Source organism: Grus americana, chromosome 36 (assembly GCF_028858705.1).
Source record: "Grus americana isolate bGruAme1 chromosome 36, bGruAme1.mat, whole genome shotgun sequence".
Taxonomy (NCBI): Eukaryota; Metazoa; Chordata; class Aves; order Gruiformes; family Gruidae; genus Grus; species Grus americana.
In genome coordinates, this window is record NC_072887.1 from 96,536 (window position 1) to 116,825 (window position 20,290).

Below are 20,290 nucleotides of genomic sequence, written 5' to 3' on the forward strand. Positions count from 1 at the left end.
GCAAATAGACTTTATTGGGGGGGGGGGTGGTAGCGGTGGATGGCGGGGCAGGGGGGGATGGGGAAATGGACCCAGGCGTTTGGGGCTGCCCAACCCCACCCCCCCCCCAATGGATCTATTTATAGGGGGAAGGGGGGGGCCCGGGGGGGGGGGGAGGGGGGCAGCTGGGGCTGTCACTCAGAGAAGCCGCCACCACCATGGCCGGATCCTGGTTCCTGGGGCTGCTCCTGGGGTTGTTGCTGGTCCAGGGCACCCCCGGGGGAGAAGGGGGGGCCCCCGGGGGTCACCATGGCAATGAGGAGCATCCCCATCACCGTGGTAACCAGGGAGAGGAACCCCAGGATCTCTATGTTGATGGGGAGGACTCCCACAGATATCACCATGGCAATGGGGAACCCCATCACCATCATCGTCATCACTATGATGGTCACCATGGTGACAAGGAAGCCCATCACCATCATCGTCATCACTATGACGAGGGGGGGAACCCCCACAGTCTTCGCCATGGCGACGGGGACCCCCATCACCAGCATGACGAGTGCCATGGTAATGAGGAACCCCAGCAACATCATCGCCATGGCAACGAGGACCCCCATCACCATCATCACCTTGATGATCGCCATGGCGATGAGGAATACCACCACCACCACCATCACCACCATGAGAGTCACCATGGCAACGAGGACCCCCATCACCATCGTCATCACCATGACCCCCCCAGCCATCACCATGGCGATGAGGAAGACCCCAGCAACCATCATCCCCATGACAATGATGAAGGCCAAGCCCTGTACCCCTATCGCCATAGCAATGAGGACCCCCACTATCACCATGGTTATGAAGGACATCACCATGGTGACGACCCCCATGACCATGGGGACCCCCCAAGCTCAGAGGAGGAGGAGGAGGATGGTGACGGGGACACCTCTGAGGAGGATGAAGGTGGGTGGGTCGGGGGGGGGGGGGGGCATTCTGGCTTGGGGGAACCCAAACATCCGGGGTGACCCCCACCCCACCCCCACCCCCGGTTGCAGGGAGCGAGGAGGAAGAGGAGGAAGAGGAGGATGAGGCTGAAGGGCAATACCAGCCTGGCTCCATCTGCCGTTACTGCACCTTCTGCAAGGTACCCGGTGGGACGGGGGCAGGGGGACAGGGACACCCTTTGGGGACCCCCCGGACCCCCCCTGTACCCCCTTGGAGACATGCCCGACACCCCCCCTGTCGTGTCTCCATCCCCCCATCTGACCCCCCCCATTTCCAGCACTGCCAGCTCTGCACCCGCTGTCCCTGTGCCGAGGGTGACACTGGTGACCACTGTCCCCACTGCCAGGTAACCCCCCCGGGACCCCTGGGACCCCCCCCCAATCTCTATGACCCCTGTGACCTCTGCTTCCTCCCCCCCCAGGGCTGCCAGTTCTGCTACCTGTGTCCCCTCCTGTGTGACACCGCCTGCCAGCCCGGTGAGACCCCCCCTGGACCCCCTATGGCCCCCCCCAGTACCCCACAGCCCCTCCAAATCCCCCGAGACCCCCCCGGACCCCCCTGACCCCCCCCCCGATACCCAACAGCCCCCCCAAATCCCCTGAGACCTCCCCATAGCCCCCTATAGCCCCCCCTGAGCCCCCCCCGACACCTGCAGCCCCCCCCAGATCACCTGAGACCCCCCCCAAATCCCCTTGAGGACCCTCCCAGAGCCCCCCCCCTTGAGCCCCCCCAATACCCTACAGCGCCCCCAAATCCCCTTGAGACCCCCCCAGAGCCCCCCATGGCGCTCCCCACCCCCCCCAACACCCCCTAGCTCCTCCAGAAATCCCCCCCAACACCCCCCCCGAACCCCCCCCAGATCCCTCAGACCCCCTAAATCTCTGTAGCCCCCCCCGACCTCCCCCCCCAACACCCTTCCAGCCCCATGGTGGGGGGGGGTCCACGACTTCCCCAGACCCCCCAAACCCCCCCCCCCCCATTTCATTCCAGGGAGCCTCGTGGATGAGCTTTCGGGGGCTTTACTCCAGTAAGTGCCCCCCCAAACCTGGGGAGGGTCCCCCAACAACCCCCCCATCACCCTAACCCTCTCCTAATATTTTTGGGGGGGTGACACCCCCCCCCCCCAATATAACCTTCCCCCCACTCAGGTCGCTTGCAAGCTTCTTTGAGGCACCGGAGGCTTGAGTGGATTTGGGGGGGCCTAGGGGCCCCCCCACACACACATTTTGCTGATACACACACCCCCCAGCTGATATCCCCTCTCCCCAATTTGGGGGGGGGGGGGGGGCTGGAAATAAAAGGCCTGAAATACTGGTGGTGGGATGTGGGGGGAGGGGTTTGGAGGGGCTCTGGGGTCACCTGGAGGGTTGGGGGGGCCCGCGGGGGGGGGGGGGGCTTTTGGGAGGGGGGGGGCACAAACTCCACATTCTCAGGGGTGGGGGTTTTTTCCTTATTTTTTAATTTTTTTTTCCATGCAAAACGCCCCCCCCCCCCCGCTCCCCTCCCCCCCCCCGCGATAAGGGAATTAAAAAGGAGGGGGGGGTCGCTGCGGGGGGAGGTAAGGCATGGGGGGAGGAGAGCCCCCCCAACACCCCCCCCAACACCCCCCCCCCTCCCCTTTTTAGCAGCAGAGTCAGAGCCACCCAGGGCTCGGCAATGGGGGGGGTACATTCCCCCCCCCAAAATACCACACACCTCCCCCCCCGCACACGCACACGGGGAGGGGGAAGATTTGGGGGGGCGGGGGGGGGGAGGAGTGCGATTTTTTGGGGGGGGGGGGGTGTGTCCCCCAGGCTTCATCCATCACTTCAGGGCACCTGGAAAGGGGAGGGGGCGTGTGTGAAAGCTGAAGGGGAGGTGATCCCCAAAATAAGGACCCCACCCCCACCTTGGAGCTCCCCCTCATTTCCAAGCCCCCCTCCCCCAAGTCCTTATTGCCCCCCCCAGCCCCTCCCATTTTCCCAGCCCCACCCCCATTTCTCAGCCCCCCGCCCCCCCTCACCGCTAGCAGGAGTAGGTCCGCACAGACACCCCATCCCCCCTTTGGGGGGGCAGCGAATTACCTGGGGGAGGGGGGGGCACAGGGTCAGCACCTCCCCCCCCAAAGACCCCCTCCATGTCACACACACCCCCCAGCCCCCCAATATCACCCTGCGTCCCCCCCCAGGCCCCCCATCCCCCCCCCATGCCACCCCAGACCCTCCCACCCCCCCATGTCACCCCCACCCGCACCCCGACCCCCCCAATGTCCCCCACCCCACCCCCGAGACCTCCCCCCCCCCCCCATGTCCCCTCCATGTCACCCAGCCCCTCCCTAGGGACCCCCCCACCTCCTCAATGTCACCCCACCCCCCCATGCCCCCCCAGCCCTCTGCCTCCCCAGCCCCCCATGTGACACCCCCGACCCCCCATTTCCACCCCCCCCCTCACCCTCGGGCTGGATCTTGCGCAGCGGCAGGGCTGGGGTCCCCAGGGGCCCCCCCCGAAAGTTGGGGGGCAGCATCTCGGCGGCGTCAGGCCCCCCCCCCCGCAGTTCCTTCTCCCGGAAGAGTTTACGCCAGGACGGGGAGCGGGTGAAGGCCTTGGAGCCATCCTGGGGGGGGTGGGGGCACCCATGGGTGGGGGGGCACCCTGACGCACCCCCCCCCCACTGACCCCTGAGATGGGGAAGGGGGATTGAGGTGGGCCTGGGGCAGGGGGAGCACCCATGGGTGGGGGGCACCCTGACCCCTGAGATCGGTATGGAAGAGGGTTGGGGTGGATGGGGGGATTGGGGGGGGGGGAGGGTCCCTGGGGGGACACCCATGGGTGGGGTGTCACTGCCTGACCCCCACCCTGAGCACTACAGACCCCGGGGAGGGGGGGGGGGGGGGGTCCCACGGGGGGGATCTCCAGGGTGCCCTGGATGAGGGGGTCCCACGGGGGAGATCCCATGAGGGGGTCCCTGGGCCCCACCTCGTCGAGGCGCCGGTCGGTGCCCACGCTGATGAGGGTGCTGAACTCCTTCTCCAGCAGCTGCCGGGCCTGGGGGGGGACACGGGGGGACACGGGGGGACATGGCTGTCCAGCTCCCCCAGTTGCTCCCAGCCTCCCCCAGTCCCCTCCAGTCTCCCCCTCCCCAGTCCCCCCCATATCCCTCACATTCCCCCTCAGTCCCCTCCCAGTCCCTTCCCAGTGCCCCCCTGTCCCCCCAGTGCCCCCAGTGCCCCCTGTCCCCCCCATACCCCCAGTCCCCCCCAGTGCCCCCCGTCTCTCCCATCCCCCCAGTGCCCCCCAATGCTACCTGTGCCCCCCCATCCCCCCTGTGCCCCCCCATCCTCCCAGTCTCCCCAATACCCTGTGCCCCGCCATACCCCCCAGTGCCCCCAGTGCCTCCTGTCCCCCCAGTCCCCCCCACTGCCCCCAGTGCCCCCCACCTGGGTGTTCTGGGTGGGGATCTGGAGCAGCAGGGCCAGGTCTGCCCAGTCGAAGGTGTCGTCCAGGGCCAGCAGCGCCCCGTGCACCCCGCTCTCCCCCAGGTTGCGGGCGAACTCCTTCAGCCCCACGCTCTGCACCCACGCCGTCACCCGCTCGTTCGACCACACCACCACGTCTGGGGGACACGTCACTGCCCCACGGCACCCCATGGACGCCCCACGGCACCCCACGACACCCCACAGAGACCCCACAGCACTCCACGGACACCCCACGGGACTCCCAAGGTACCCCCAAACAATCTGCGGCACCCTACAGCACCCCACAGGACCTCCATAAGCACTCCCGTGTCAACCCACGGTGCGACCCCAGGACCCCCCCGGACCCACCCAGGAACCCCCCAGACCCCCCAGGACCCCCCCATACCGGTGCTCTGGGCCTGGCTCTCCTCCCGCCGCCGCTCCAGCTCCTTTCGGTCGTAGTTGAGGCGTTTCAGGCACATGATGCCGTAATGGAGACTCACCCTGGGGGAGGGGGGGGTCACCCGGGGGGGTCCTGGGGTCACCCTGGGGGGCTGAGGTCACCCCGAGGGTCCCAGGGTGACCCTCAGGTTCTGGGGGGGTCATGCCAAGAGTCCCTGATTCCCTGGAAACCCCCATTCCCATGGATATCCCCCCCAATCCCTAGTGACCCCCTCTTCCCAGGGACCCCCACCCCATGAGACCCCCCCCCCCCCATCCCTAGTGCCCTCCCATTCCCAGGGAACCCCCCCACTCCCAGGGAACCCCACCCCATGGGACACCCCCCCCCCCCCCATCCCGAGTGCCCCCGCACCCCATGGGACCGCCACCCCCATTCCCAGGGACGCCTCCCACCTCCCCCATCCCCAGGGCTGCCCCCATCCCCAAACTGGGGGGGGGGGGGGGTGGGGGGTTGGGGACCCCCCCAGAGTGTTGGGGACCCCCCCCCACAGACCGATGGAAGGAGTCGACCATCTTGAGCTGCCCCCTCAGCTCCTTCTTGCTGAGGTGGTCGAGCATCCGGGCGTCCACCAGTGACTCCATGAAGTAGCTGCGGTACTGGGGCAGCCCCAGGCTGGGCAGCCACTCGTTCCCCACCCACTCGTGGTTCATGTCCCCGTAGGCCAGGATCTGGGGACAGCCACCGCCTGGCACCGCTGCTCCCCTGGGGCACCCCCTGGACACCTTCGCCCTGCCAGGACCTCCCTGTGAACCCCCCTTCGCCCTGCCAGGACCTCCCTGTGAACCCCCCCCCACCCCCCTTAACCCTGCCAGGACCCTCGTGCAAGAGGCCACCCTCATGTGAGACTCGGGGGGGGGGGGGCCTCGTGCATGGCCCTGCCCTCACACAAGGTCCCTCGTGCAAGGGGCTGGGGTCGTGCGAGGACTCGTCATGCAAGGGCCTGCCCTCGTGCAAGGCTCTGGGATCATGCAAGGCCCCTCGTGCAAGGGGCTGATGTTCGTGCGAGAGCTCTGTCTGCCTGTGAAGTCCTTCATGCGAGGCTCTTGATTCAAGGTGGGACCCCTTGTGCAAGGCCCTGCCCTCGTGCAAGGCTCTGGAGTGGTGCCAAGCCTCTCGTGCAAGGCTCCAGGTTCATGGGGGTGGGCCCTCATGCAGGACAGTGCCCTTGTGCAACGGTCTAGGGTGGTGCCCGGCCCTTTCTGTTCAAAGTCCCAATGCAAAGACCCATCCTCCTGCACAATCCCTCGTGCAAAGCCCTGGGCTCCTATAAAGCCCCCATCCTCGTGCAAGGCCCCGTCCTCGTGCGAGGCCCATCGCCTGCAGCCCCATCCTCATGCAAGACCCTCTTCTTCTGCAAAGCCCTTGTCCTTGTGCAAGCCCCACCCCCTCGTGCAAGCCGCTGCCCCTACCTGCTCCCAGCTGATCTCCTTCGTCTCCTGGGAGGGGGGGAAGGCATCAGGGGGGGTCCATCCCCCCCAACACCCTCCCGACACTCGTGCATTGCACGAGGGCTCACACTCACCGGCTTGGTGGTAGCAGTCAGCGACTCCATCTCCTCGTGCGTCATCCAGACGTTGCCCGTGGACTGGGGGGGGGGGGGGGAGGGGAAGACACGTCATGGGGGTGGGGGGGGCAGCATCCGTGCAAGGCAGTTGTGCAAGGCCACGTGAGGCTGTGCGAGGTGCCTGTGCAAAAGCCCTCACGCAAGACCCCTGGTGCAAAAACCCCTCGAGTGAATCCCCTCGCGCGACCCCCCCCCCTGATGCAAATCCCCTGGTGCAAAAACCCCTGGTGCCAAACCCCCTGGTGCAAAACCCCTCGTGCCAAACCCCCTGGCGTGACCCCCCAGTGCAACGCCATGGTGCAAGGCAGCTGACCGTGCGGGAGGTGGCGGGGGCGGAGGGGCTGGTGAGCGAAACCATCTCCTGGATGGCGAGGCGCAGCTTGAGGCGGTGCAGGGGGTTGCTGATCCCGATCTCCCGCTGGATCTCCGGGTCCGACAGGTTCGCCATGATGGCGCCGCTCTTCACGTTGGCGCGGCACGCCGCCACGTACCAGGCCGGCATCCCCACCCACAGCTAGGGGACACGCACCCATGGGTGCCCGCCACAGCATCCCCCCCCCAGGACCCCCCCATGGGTGGGGGCACCCAGCCCCAGGAACCCCAGCACCCCCCCCCCCATGGGTGGAGGCACCCAAACCCCGTGTGTCCCCCCCCCAGGACCCCCCCATGGGTGGGGGCACCCAGCCCCAGGAACCCCAGCACCCCCCCCCATGGGTGGGGGCACCCAAACCCCGTGTGTCCCCCCCCCAGGACCCCCCCATGGGTGGGGGCACCCAAACCCCATGTGTGTCCCCCCCAGGACCCCCCCATGGGTGGGGGCACCCAGCCCCAGGAACCCCAGCACCCCCCCCCCATGGGTGGGGGCACCCAAACCCCGTGTGTCCCCCCCCCCAGGACCCCCCCATGGGTGGGGGCACCCAGCCCCAGGAACCCCAGCACCCCCCCCCCATGGGTGGGGGCACCCAAACCCCGTGTGTGTCCCCCCCAGGACCCCCCCATGGGTGGGGGCACCCAAACCCCGTGTGTCCCCCCCCCAGGACCCCCCCATGGGTGGGGGCACCCAGCCCCAGGAACCCCAGCACCCCCCCCCCCATGGGTGGAGGCACCCAAACCCCGTGTGTCCCCCCCCCAGGACCCCCCCATGGGTGGGGGCACCCAGCCCCAGGAACCCCAGCACCCCCCCCCATGGGTGGGGGCACCCAAACCCCGTGTGTGTCCCCCCCAGGACCCCCCCATGGGTGGGGGCACCCAAACCCCGTGTGTCCCCCCCCCAGGACCCCCCCATGAGTGGGGGCACCCAGCCCCAGGAACCCCAGCACCCCCCCCCCCATGGGTGGGGGCACCCAAACCCCGTGTGTCCCCCCCCCCAGGACCCCCCCATGGGTGGGGGCACCCAGCCCCAGGAACCCCAGCACCCCCCCCCATGGGTGGGGGCACCCAAACCCCGTGTGTCCCCCCCCCAGGACCCCCCCCCCATGGGTGGGGGCACCCAAACCCCGTGCCCCCTCACCTCCAGCCACGAGACCACGGTGGGTCCATCCCAGGCGGCGAAGGGCAGCCCCTGCCGACATGCCTCCTCCAGCAGCTCGTGCCTGGGGGGGCACAGACCCCCCCCCACAGTGGGCACCCCCAGACACCCCCCCAAACCCCAAACTCCTCCCGACCCCCAACGTCTCCCCACCAGCACCCCCCCAACACCCCCAAAGCCCCCTGAACCCCTCAACCCCCCCCGATTCCCCCAGCCTCCCCAAAAGCCCCCCCCGACCCCTCATAAACACCCCCAGACCCCCCCCAAAAAGGTCCCAGGCCCCTAAAGCCCCCCCAAAGCCCCCCAGACCCCCCCAAAATCCCTCCCAGGTCCCCTATAAGCACCCCAGACCCCCAAAAGCCACCCCAAACTCCCTCAGAGCCCCCCCAGCCCCCCTAAAAAGCCCTCCATACCCCCTCAACCTCCCCCTAAGCCCCCCAAAAGCCCCCCAGATCCCCCCCAAAAGCCCCCCCAGACCCCCCCAAATTTAAGGGGGGGACACCCCCCCCCCCTCACTTTTTCTTGCTCCTGCGGTCCTTCTCCACCGCCCCTGAGAGCTTGGCCAGCCCCAGGGCATCGGGGGGTCCCAGCTCCTCCGAGGGGGTCCCGGCTGTGGAGGGGGGCACCCATGAACCCCCTCCCCAAGATGCGGAGGCAAGGGGGAGGGGGGACACCCAGATGTCTGGGTCCCTTTTGGGGGCTCAGGGTGCCTGGAGGCCTGGGTACCTTTGTGGGGGGAGACACCCAGACACCCGGGTCCCTTTTGGGGATCCCGGGGTGGGGGTGAGGGGCTCACCAAGGGAGGGGGTGTCCCGCGAGGGGGGGCCCAGGCGCCCCTTCTCCTTCTTGCCAAAGAGGCGCCCGATGGAGGACTTGATGCTCTTCTTCTTGGGGGCCTTGTGGAGGGGGTCGGGGGGGGCACCGGGACCCTCGGGGACCAGCCTGGGGGGGGTAGGGGGGGGGGGCACCCATGGGCTGCACCCCTTAGGGACACCCCCACCCATCCACCAGGACCCAAACTACCAGCCACACCCCCCAGCACCCACCAAAGTGCACCCCAAGATCTTGTGGTAGCACCATAGGCTGCAAGTTCCACCCCCCCTCAGGGACCCCCAGCACCCCAAAATGACCCCAGAGATCCCCCAGGACAACCTCAGCACCCCAATATGGCCTGAGGGACACCCAGAGACCCCCCAGCACCCCACTATGATCCCAGGGACCCCCCCCAGCACCCCAGTATGACCCCGGAGACCCCACCCCAATATGACCCTAAGGACCCCTCCAAGGACACCCCTCCCCCCCAAACCCCAGAGCCCCCCAACTCACCCCACTCGTGGGTCACGCCCCTCTTCCAGCCCAGCCGCCGGCAGCGCCAAGGGGGGACCCCCCCTTTCCAGTCGGGGTGCTCGGGGGGGGGCCGGGGGGGTCCCCAGGACCTGGCCCCTTCTCCTCCGCCCCCCGGGGCTCCTCCTTGGGGACGTGGTTCTGGGGGGAGAGGGGGTGCAAAGAAGTGAGGCTGGATAATTTGGGGGGACCCTGTAATTTGGGGGGACCATGGCAGACCCCAAAATTTGGGGGGGGGGCTGGCCATTTTGACGGGACCTTGGAAACCTCCAGATCATTTGGGGGGGGGGGTGTCCTCGACTATTGGGGGTGCATCCCCTCTCCATTTTGGGGTTCCCCAGGCATTTTGGGGGTCTCTGACTTTTTGAGGGGGGCTACTCTGGAAACCCCCCAGATTGGGGGGGGGGGGGCGGGGGCAGACCCTGGCTAGTTGGAGGTCACCTTACCGCACACACACACACAGCCATTTTGGGGTGGGGGGGGTGTGTCAATTCTGGGGGATCCCCAGGGATTTGGGGGGGGGGGGGGACGACACACTCACCTCGCGGGCGGGGCTGGGGGGGGCCAAGCGGGGGGTGGAGCGGCCGCTGCTGGGGGGGGAGGGGCTGGCCAAGGTGGAACTGGTGAGGGAGGGGGGCAGGGAGGCGCCCCCCCCCCGGTAGCGCCCCAGGGGGGCCCCCTCCAGCCCCCCCCCCGCCCCCCCAACCCGGCTCTCCAGCTCCTCTGCCCGCAGCTCCGTGCACTCCTTCTCCTCCTGGATCAGCCTGGGGGGGGGGGGGGATGGTGTAAAAAAAAAAAAGGGGGGGGGTGTCACCCCCTGACCCATGGTACCCCCTTGTCTGGACCCCAACTCCCATAGCCCCCCCCCAAACCCACACTGCCCCCCTAAATATCCTACAGAGACCCCTATTGCCCCCCCAGCCCCCCAGTGCCCCCCACTTGACCCCTCATCCCCCCAGAGCCCCCCAGCTGCTCCCCCAGCCCCCCCAGAGCCCCCCAGCCCCCCCATTTCCCCCAGAGCCCCCCATCTGACCCCCGGCCCCCCAACCTGACCTCCCCAGCCCCCCCATTGCCTCGGGGGGGGGGGGGGGGGAATCTCTGGATTATGGGGTGTCCTGGGGTTTGGGGGTCCCAGGGGGGCAGATCTCAGGGTTTTGGGGTGACCCTGAGGTTTGGGGGTGCAGGGACTGACTTGATCTCCTTGTTGATGGCCTCGAGCTGTTCCTGCAGCATGAAGGCCAGCGTCTGCACGTCCGTCTGTCCGCTGGGGGAGAGCAGCTCCCCGCAGCCCCCCGTGCCCTCCCGCTCCTCCTCGTCCGAACCCTCGGGGGGCCCCTCCAGTGGCACCCCAACACGCTCCCACTCCGGGCCCTGGGGGCGGGAATGGGGCCGGGGGGGGGGGGGGGAAGGGGGGGGGCTGGGGTCAGAGCACCGCCCCAGCAGGGACACACACACACACACACACACACACACACACACACACACACTCCTGCAGCCCCCCAGGGTCCCCCAAAGTCCCCTCTGGGGGCCTCCACCTCCCCCAGCCCCCCCAAGATCCCCTAAAGTCCTCCCCGAGCCCCTCCCACCCCTCAAAATCCCCCCCCAGCCCCCCAAAATCCCTCCCCAGTCCCCAAAAATCCCCCCTCAACCCCCCAAAATCCCCCCAGTCCCCCAAAATTCTCCTCAGCCCCCCCAAATTCCCCCCCCAGCCCCTCAAAAACCCTCCCCAGCCCCCCAAAATCCCCCCTCAGCCCCCCAGCTCCCCCCACCTTGGCAGCGTCCTCCTTGGGGGGAGCCCAGCGCCCCTTACGGGTCCTGCGGGGGGGGGCACCGGGGGCATAGGGGTCCAGAGGAGGCCCCCCAACAGGAGTTTGGGGGTACCTCAGCTCCAGGGCACTGCCCGGCAGGGACCTGGGGGGCCGGGGGGGCACAAGATGGGGGGGGCATGTCCCCCCCCGGCCCCCCAGAGAGAGATTGGGGGGGCTGGGGGGGGGGGGGGATTCGAGAGGTGCTGGGGTGGTGGTGGGGGGGATCCTCAGGTAAGGAGGGGGGTCCTTGGGTTATGGGGAGGAGTTTGGGGGTCCTGGGGTAATTGGGGGGACCCTGGGGGGGGGGTCTCTGGGCGAGTGTGGGGGTGCTGGAGGGGGATTTGGGTAATGGGGGGTGCTAGGGGGGTGTCCTGAGGTAATAGGGGGGCTTCTGGGGGGGGGCCTGGGGCAGTGGAAGTCCCCAAAGCAGCGAGGGGGGCGGGGGGGGGGGGCAGTTAAAGGAGCCCCCAAGGCGGTAGGAGGGGGGGGGGTCCCATGGGGCTTGGGAGCGGGGAGGGGGGGAGCCAGGGCAGGGGGGGAGGGGGTCCCGGGGGGGTCCTTGACGGGGGGGGGGGGGGTACCTGGAGTAGGAGGAGACGGGACGCCCCCGGAGCTGGTCGAGCTCCAGCTGCATCCGCTCCATCTCCGCCAGGAGCTGCTCCTGGGGGGGGTATTTTGGGGGGGGGGGAGTGTCAGTGCTGGGGACATCCCTGGTCCCCCCTCACACCCACCGCCCAGGGCCCCCCCAGACCTTGTTGAGCAGCAGCTCGTCCTGCAGCTTCTTCATGTTGGCAATTTCTTCACTCAGCGAGTTCTGGGGGGGGGGGGGGTGTCAGGGAATGGGGGAACCCCAGAACAATCCAGGGACTCCCCCAGATCCCTCCCCCCCAACCCCCAGACTCCCCATCCCATCTCTCCAGACACACCCCCCCAACACCCCCAGTAGTCCCCACCTTCTCCTCCAGCCCCCATCCTCGCTCCCCAGATCCCTCCAGACCCCCCAGGGTCCCCCAGAACCACCCAGGACCCCCCCCCCAAGACCCTCCACCTCATCCCCAGGACCACCCAGACCCCCCTAGGGCCCCCCCAGATCCCCCCACCTTCTCCTCCAGAGCCCCCATCCTCTCCTTGAGGTGGAGCTGGAGCCGCTCGTTGGACTCGCAGAGCAGCCGGTCGACTGTCTCCGACAGCCGCTTGTTGTGCTCATCGTTCATCTTCTCCCGCTGACGAGCCTTTGGGGGGGGGGGGGTGTCCCCAGCATCAAGGGGAGCCCTGCTGACACCCCCCCGACACCAGCATCTTCCCCGCAGCCCCCCCTCCCAAGGACCACAACCCTCTTTCACCCCTCATGAGCTGCACCCTAAAACATCCCCCACATCAGCCCAATGACCCTCCCAAACCCTCCAAGACCCCCGGGACCCCAAAACTCCAAGACCTTCCCCACACACACCTCAATGACCCCCCCTGCACCCAAAACCCCCCAGGGACTCCAAGACCCCCCCTCTAGCAGCCCCCGTCCCCCAGCCCCCGGGGATCTTCAGTCTGCAGGCATCCGCAAATCCCAAGGGCACCCCCAGTTCCCAGGGGACCCCCCGGGGGTCCCCCAGATGGGAGTCCCCATCTCTCACCCGCTGCAGCTCCTGGTTCTTCTCCTGCAGTTGAGCCTCAAGCTGTCGTAGGCGTTCCTCAAAGTTCCCGTGGCGCTCCTCAGCCTGGGGACATCGGGGGGGGGGGGGGGGGGGGGGGCACAGGGGGGCACGCGGGTGGATGGGGACACAGGGGGACATGGGGGGACACAGTGGGACATGGGGATATGGGGATGGATACCTCCTCTATACCTCCCAGGACCACTCAAGAGCCCCCCCAGACCCCCCCTGAACCCCCCAGGTCCCACCCAGAACCCTTCAGGATGCCCCAAGACCACCTCAAGACCCCCTCAGAACCCTCCAGGACCCCCCCAGAATCCCCCAAAACCCCTTCAGAACCCATCAGGACCCCCCTCCAGAACCCTCAGACCCCCCAAAGACCACCTCAAGACCCTCCCAGAACCATCCAGCCTCCCCCCCGCCCCCCAGGACCACCCACCCACCTTGGTGAGAGCCGCCACTCTCTGAGCCAACTGGGCCTCGATCTCAGGCAGGGTCTCAGCTTTCTGCAGGGTCTGCTGGAGCTTGGCCTTGGCGTCCTCCAACCATTCCTGAAGCTGTCGGCCCTTCTCCTCGCTCTGTGGGGACAGGGACGTGGCCGTGAGGAGGGGGACATGGCCATGGGGTGGGGGACATGGCCATGGGGTGGGGGATGTCATCCACCGGAGCTCTTCAGTGATGGAGCGCTGTCCCATCAAACCCATCACTGTGGGGACATAACCCCATAGAGCTCTTTAGGACGTGGACATCACTGTGGGTCATGGGGGTCCCGGGGTGGTGGCCCTGGGGAGGGGTCCTGGGGACATCCCCCCACCTGGCGGTAGAGCGAGTCCTTGCTGGCCAGCTCGTTCTCCAGGCGGTCGTTGGCATCGTGCAGGGAGGTGGCCTCGCGCTGGGCGCTCAGGTAGCGTTTCTCCAGGGTGGTGATGCGTTCCTCCATGTCCTCCCGCTGCGCCAGCGCCTGTCCCCAGCGTCCCAGGGGACCCGCGGGATGAGGACGGGATGGGGTGGGATGGGGATGGGATCAGGATGGGGAGGGGACAGGAGCGCACAAGGACTGCGTGAGGACGGGGACAGGGTCTGGGTTGGGGCTGCCCCCCCCCCCCCCCAGTCTGGGGGTGCCTGTCCCCATTTTGGGGTGTTCCCCAGATCACAGGTGCTCCCAGTTCGGGGCTCATTCCCCCACTGGGTGTCCCCCCATTGCCAGTTGGGTGCCTCCCCCTCTCACTTTGGGGTTCCCCCCCCCGAGTTGGCTGCCCCCCCCCCCCACTGGGTGCCCCCTCCCTCCATTGGGCGCCCCCCCCCCCCCCAGTTTGGGGTGCCCTCCCCTCCATTGGGTGCCCCTTCCCCTCTGTTGGGTGCTCCCCCCCTCCCCATTTTGGGGTGCTCCCACCTCCTTGAGGTCCCTCTGGAGCTTGGCCCCGCTCTCCTGGGCCCGGGCGAGCTCCCGCTGGGCCCCGGCCGCCTCCTCCTGCAGCCGCCCCAGCTGCCGGCACAGGGCGGCCACTCGCTCCCGCTGCTGCGCGGCCGCGGCGCGCTGACAGCACAGCGACGCCTCCAGCTCCGCCTCGCGACGCCGGCCCTCAGGGGTGCCCTGGGGGATGTGACCTCTGACCTCTGACCCCACGCTGACCACCCACCCCCACCCCGGTAGGCGTTGTAGGTGAGCGCGACCTCTGACCTCTGACCCCTGACCCTTGATCGGGACCCTAACCCACACCCCCCCCCCCCCACCAGATGTGATATCACTCCAGGTCTCAGGTGCTACTGCGACCTCTGACCCCTGACCTCTGACCCTCTGTTGTTAACCTGACCCCTGACCTTGACCCCTGACCCCCCACCATTAACCCAGCCCCAATCCCTGACCCCCCAGCCGTGACCCCGGTGGCTCTAACCCAAGGGGGACATGCAGAGAGACTGACCTCTGACCCATCACCTCTGACCCATTACCCCAGGGCTCCCCCCCTCCCAGGAAGACACCCCCTGACCCCTGACCTCCGACCCCTCGTACCGGGGTGTCCCCATCGCTGGGCGCATCCTCCAGGCCGGAGCGTCGCCGGGAGAGCTGCTCCCGCAGGGACAGGGACTGCAACGGGCGGCGGGCGTCACCCCCGTCACCCGCCATGGGGACGACACCCTGCCCATCCGCAGGGACACCCGCCCACGGGGACACCCATCATGGGGACACCCTGCCCATCCGCAGGGACACCCGCCCACGGGGACACCCATCATGGGGACACCCTGCCCATCCATGGGGACACCCCACCCATCCACGGGGACACCCCACCCATCCACGGGGACACCCCCGCCATAGCGTCACCCACCTCCTGGTTGGAGACCTCCAGCTCCTCCTCGAGGACAGCCACCCGCTCCAGAGCCACCCGCAGCCGCTCCCGAACCTGCTGGGGACAACGCAGGGGAAGGGGTGACCCACAGCCCCCAGCACGCTTGGGTGCCTCTGGGACACCCCCAGGGTCCCCCAAACCCACTAGAATTGCTCTAGAGCCCCCTGGGGGTCCACCAGGCTCCCCAGAACCACCCCTCGGACCTCCCGGACCCCCCCTGGACTGGCCCCAGACCCCCGTGAGTCCCACCAGGACCCCTGGGTCACCCTAAAGCTGGTGTCCCCAGTCCCACCCCCCAAGTCCCACGGGTCACCCCAGACCCTGCCCTGGGACCCCTGAGACCCCCCTGGAGACCTCCAGGTCCCACCATGTCATCTCAGAAGCCACCTGAGACCACTGAGACACCCTTGGGGACCACCAGGCCCCCTCTGGGACCACTGGGTCCCACCACATCACCCCACAAACCCCCCCAAGACCACCCTGGGAGCCCCTCAAGATGACCCCAAGACCCCCCACGACCCCCGCACCCACCCAGCACCCACCTTCTCATCGAGGGCCTTGTGGTGCTCAAAGAGGGACTTGAGGGCTTTGAGGACCTCGACCTCCGAGGAGACACCAGCGGGGGACTGAGCCTGGCGCTTGACCACCGTCATCCGCAGGGACCGCTCGTGGCGGGACACCAGGCACTCGAGGTGCTCCAGGAGCAGCTGGGGACACGGGGATGTGGGGACATGGGGACGTGGGGACACATGGGGACACACAGGGACACAAGGGGACACAAGGGGACGTGGGGACACCGGGCACTTGAGGTGCTCCAGGAGCAGCTGGGGACACAGGGACGTGGGGGGACATGGGGGGACGTGGGGACACCAGGCACTCAAGGTGCTCCAGGAGCAGCTGGGGACACGGGGATGTGGGGACATGGGGACACACAGGGACACAAGGGGACACAGGGACGTGGGGACACCGGGCACTTGAGGTGCTCCAGGAGCAGCTGGGGACAGGGGGGGTCACGGGGCCAGGAACACAGGGACATGGGGGCCCGGGGACGCGGTGTCGGTGGCCTCACCCGGGTGTTGTTGCGCTCGGCCTTGAGCTCTGCAATCTCCTCCTCCCGCTCCAGCAGCTGCTCCCGGCAGACGTTGAGCTCCTTCGTCAGCGCCGCAAACTCCTGGGGACAGCGGGGGACGTCGGGAGATGTGAGGGGACACGGGGACGTCGGGGAACCCCAGGGGACCCCAGAAATCGCACTCCCACCTCCCCACGCCCTCCCCCAAACTCTGCCCACTCAAACCACCAAGCCCTGCCCCCTGATGCCCCACCCTTCCGGCCCTGCCCACGCTAAACCACACCCCATCCCATCCCACCACTCGCCCCACCCTTCTGTTAGCCACGCCCCTCCACATAGCCATGCCCTGCACACTGACCCCACCCCATTGACCACGCCCCTCCACCAGACCCGCCCTCTATTGGCCACGCCCACATCAATCACCCCAAACTAAGCCACGCCCCCTCCCTTAACGCTGCCCATCCCACACCCTGCCCACTAGCCACACCCCTCCACTAGCCACACCCCTCCACTAGCCACACCCCCTCCTTCAGCCACACCCCTCCACTAGCCACACCCCCTCCTTCAGCCACACCCCCTCCACTAGCCACACCCCTCCACTAGCCACACCCCCTCCTTCAGCCACACCCCCTCCACTAGCCACACCCCTCCACTAGCCACACCCCCTCCTTCAGCCACACCCCCTCCACTAGCCACACCCCCTCCTTCAGCCACACCCCTCCACTAGCCACACCCCTAAGCCACACCCCCTCCTTCAGCCACACCCCCTCCACTAGCCACACCCCCTAAGCCACACCCCCTAAGCCACACCCCCTAAGCCACACCCCCTCCACTAGCCACACCCCCTCCACTAGCCACACCCCCTCCTTCAGCCACACCCCCTCCACTAGCCACACCCCCTCCTTCAGCCACACCCCCTAAGCCACACCCCCTCCACTAGCCACACCCCCTAAGCCACACCCCCTAAGCCACACCCCCTCCACTAGCCACACCCCTCCTTCAGCCACACCCCCTAAGCCACACCCCCTCCACTAGCCACACCCCCTAAGCCACACCCCCTCCTTCAGCCACACCCCCTCCACTAGCCACACCCCCTCCACTAGCCACACCCCCAAGCCACACCCCCAAGCCACACCCCCTCCTTCAGCCACACCCCCTCCACTAGCCACACCCCCTAAGCCACACCCCCTAAGCCACACCCCCTAAGCCACACCCCCTAAGCCACACCCCCTCCACTAGCCACACCCCCTAAGCCACACCCCCTCCACTAGCCACACCCCCAAGCCACACCCCCTCCCCCCTGCTCTGCCCCAGACTCTTCCCCTCTCCCCCTCCCCCCCCCTGCCCCCACCCCACCCCCACCCCTCGGGCCCCGCCCCAGGCCCCGCCCACCTGCGGCAGGGCACTGGCGAGCTGCCGCTGCAGCGAGTCCTTCTCGTGGGCCAGGTCCCGCAGGCGCAGCTGGGCCGTGGCCAGGCCCTCCTGGGTGTCCCGCAGCGTCTCCAGCAGCCGCTCCCGCTCCCGCAGCATCTGCACCATCAACTGCTCCAGCCCCGGCTCCTCGGGGCAGCCCGAGCCCCGGCGGGCATCTTCGCTGATGGTGGGCAGCACCTCGCACATCATCCTGCCTGCGCCCTGCCTGCACCGGGGGGAAAGGGGGGGGGGTCAGCACCTCGCACATCACCCTGTCCACAGCCTCTGCCCGCAACACGGCGCAGGCAACACATCAGCACGCCAGCACCTCGCACACCATCCTGCCTGCAACGTGGTGTGGGCATCACCTCGCACGTCACCCTGCCTGCAGGGCCTCTAACCCCACACGTCATCCTGCCTGCGCCCTGCCTGTGACATGGGATGGGCAGCATCTCACACAGCATCCTGCCTGCAAGGTGGCATGGACAGCACCTCACAGGTCAGCCTGCCTGCGCCCTGCCTACAAAGGGGGGGGGGGGGGTAGATGGTCAGGACCTTGCACATCACCCTGCCTGCAGCTCTGCCTGCAACATGGCATGGGCAGCACCTCATACCTCATCCTGCCTGCGCCCTGCCTGCAATGGGGGCAGATGGTCAGGACCTCACACCTCATCCTGCCTGCGCCCTGCCTGCAGCACAGGATGGGCTTCACCTCACACATCACCCTGCCTGCAGGCCCTATATCCCACGCATCATCCTGCCTGCACCCTGCCTGCAATGGGGGCAGATGGTCAGGACCTCACACGTCATCCTGCCTGTGCCCTGCCTGCAGCGCGGGATGGGCTTCACCTCACACATCACCCTGCCTGCACCCCTGACTGCAACGTGGCGTGGGCAGCACCTCGTGCATCACCCTGTCTGCAACATGGGAGGGGGTCAGGACCTCTGCACGTCGCCCTGCCTGCACCCTGCCTGCACCCTGGGACGGGCAGCACATCAGCACGTGGGGCACAGGACGCCTGGATCCTCCCCACCAAAACACAGGGGTCACCCCAAAACCCCGGGGGGGGGTGTCCCCGGACACCCGGGTCCCCTCACCAGGGAAGAAGCAGGGGAGGGGGAGCCACCCACGTGCAACATGCGGTCCTCGTGCGGCGCACACGCGTGTGCGGGCCCTGGGGTTGTGATGGGGTTTGGGGGGGGAGGGGCAGTGCATGTAGGGTGGAGGCAGCAGGGAGGTGCGGGGGGGGGGGGCCACAATGGGGGACAGTGGGGGGCACAGTGGGGGGCGGGGGGGGCACAGCGGAACACGACACATGCAGTGGGGTGCAGTGGGGCATAGTGGGGTGCAGCACATGCAGTGGGGTGCAGTGGGGTGCAGTGGCAGGGTGAAGCAGGGCACAGTGGGGTACAACGGGGCACAGCACATGCAGTGGGGTGCAGTGGGGCATAGTGGGGTGCAGCACATGCAGTGGGGTGCAGTGGGGTGCAGTGTGGCAGAGTGCACATGGCAGAGGAAGAGACTGGGGGTGCAGTGGAGCACGGGGGTGCAGTGGGGTGCAGTGGGTCGGATGGAATCAGGGGTGCAGTGAGGAGCATGGTCCCAGGGAGGTGGGGAGCAATGCGGGGCGGGGGGGGGGGGGTGTCCCAGGATGGGGAATGGGGTGGCAGCCAGCTTGGGGGTGCTATGGGGGGGGGGAAATGAGGGGTGCAGTGGGGCAACGGGAGGGGGGGTGCAAAGCAGGAGGGTGCAGTAGGGTCTGGGGGTGCAAAAAGGCCTGGGGGTGCAATGGGAAGGGTGAGATGGGGGCTGGGGGTGTAATGGGGGGGGGGTGAGACAGGGCCTGGGGGTGCAATGGGGGTGCAGGGCCTCAGGGCCAGGGGTGTGAGGGGGTTTGGGGGTGCAAGAGAGGGGGAGGCAAAGGAGGGGTGATGGGGGGGGAAAAGTAGGGGGGATGAGGGGGGAAAAAGGGTGCAGGGGGGTGCTAAGGGGTGCAGGGAGGGGGGCTTGGGTGCGATAAGTGATGCAATGGGGATAGAATGGGGGCGCAGAAGGGATGGACTGGGGGTGCAATGGGGGTGGGATGGGATGGAGGATGCAATGGAGGGGTGCAATGGGGGGGCTGGAGCGGAATGGGGGGCGTGGAATGGGCATGGGATGGGGTGTAGGGGGGTGCAATGGGGGGGTGCAATGGGGGGGTGCAGTGGGGCCTGGGAGGTGGCAATGGGAGGGATGCACTGGGGGGGTTCATTGGGGGGGTGCTGGGGTGCAATGGGGTGCAGAAGAGATGCACTGGGGGATGGGATGGAGGGGTGCCGGGGTGCACCGGGGGATTGCACTGGAGGATGCACTGGGGGTGCAATGGGGCCTGGGGGGTGCCAGTGTGGGGGGCAGTGGGAACGCAATGGGGATCCACTGGAGGATGCACTGGGGGGGTGGGATGGGGGGGGTGGGATGGGGGGGGGTCCGGTGGGGCTCAGGACCGGCTCCTACCTGGGCTGCGAGCGGCGCTGCGGCAGCTCCGGCTGAGGGAGGCGGCCCGGCGGGGAGGGGACCCCGGGGGGGTCGCTGCCCGCCGCCCCCGCACCCGTTCAGGCCCCCGCCGCGCCCCGGGCCCGCCCGAGCCCCGTGGACGCCGCCCGCCCGCCCCCCCCACCCCACCCCCCCCCCCGCCCGGCACCGAACACCCCC

General features: G+C 68.3%; 2 protein-coding genes across 2 annotated transcripts; one reads left to right on the forward strand and one right to left on the reverse strand.

Annotated features, from left to right (window-relative positions):
- The first annotated feature begins 504 nt into the window (after positions 1-504).
- Positions 505-2,834, forward strand: LOC129198798 (mucin-3A-like). The gene is made up of 7 exons (XM_054808400.1): positions 505-942; positions 1,035-1,123; positions 1,262-1,330; positions 1,406-1,460; positions 1,975-2,011; positions 2,133-2,308; positions 2,778-2,834. The coding sequence occupies exons 1-7, from the start codon at positions 505-507 to the stop codon at positions 2,832-2,834; spliced, it is 921 nt and encodes a 306-aa protein (XP_054664375.1).
- PPFIA3 (PTPRF interacting protein alpha 3) lies at positions 2,585-20,230 on the reverse strand. The gene is given in 31 exon segments (XM_054808453.1): positions 2,585-2,801; positions 2,987-3,047; positions 3,415-3,577; positions 3,940-4,008; positions 4,401-4,576; positions 4,825-4,922; positions 5,374-5,549; positions 6,291-6,317; positions 6,404-6,466; positions 6,759-6,959; positions 7,956-8,037; positions 8,490-8,583; positions 8,770-8,902; positions 9,305-9,398; positions 9,400-9,458; positions 9,853-10,081; positions 10,510-10,688; positions 11,087-11,228; positions 11,707-11,786; positions 11,877-11,939; positions 12,226-12,357; positions 12,754-12,837; positions 13,215-13,349; positions 13,586-13,732; positions 14,165-14,365; positions 14,783-14,857; positions 15,096-15,170; positions 15,659-15,823; positions 16,186-16,287; positions 17,578-17,824; positions 20,093-20,230. Coding segments are annotated over 29 exon segments (3,534 nt in total). The 5' UTR covers positions 17,809-17,824; positions 20,093-20,230; the 3' UTR covers positions 2,585-2,801; positions 2,987-2,988.
- Positions 20,231-20,290: the final 60 nt, after the last annotated feature.

Excerpts from the sequence above, each read along its gene's own strand:
- LOC129198798 (XM_054808400.1), top strand. The coding sequence starts at position 505 with ATGGCGACGGGGACCCCCATCACCAGCATGACGAGTGCCATGGTAATG. Across the intron at positions 1,331-1,405 it reads ACCACTGTCCCCACTGCCAG|GGCTGCCAGTTCTGCTACCT; the intron begins GTAACCCCCCCG and ends CTCCCCCCCCAG. Across the intron at positions 1,461-1,974 it reads TGACACCGCCTGCCAGCCCG|GGAGCCTCGTGGATGAGCTT; the intron begins GTGAGACCCCCC and ends ATTTCATTCCAG.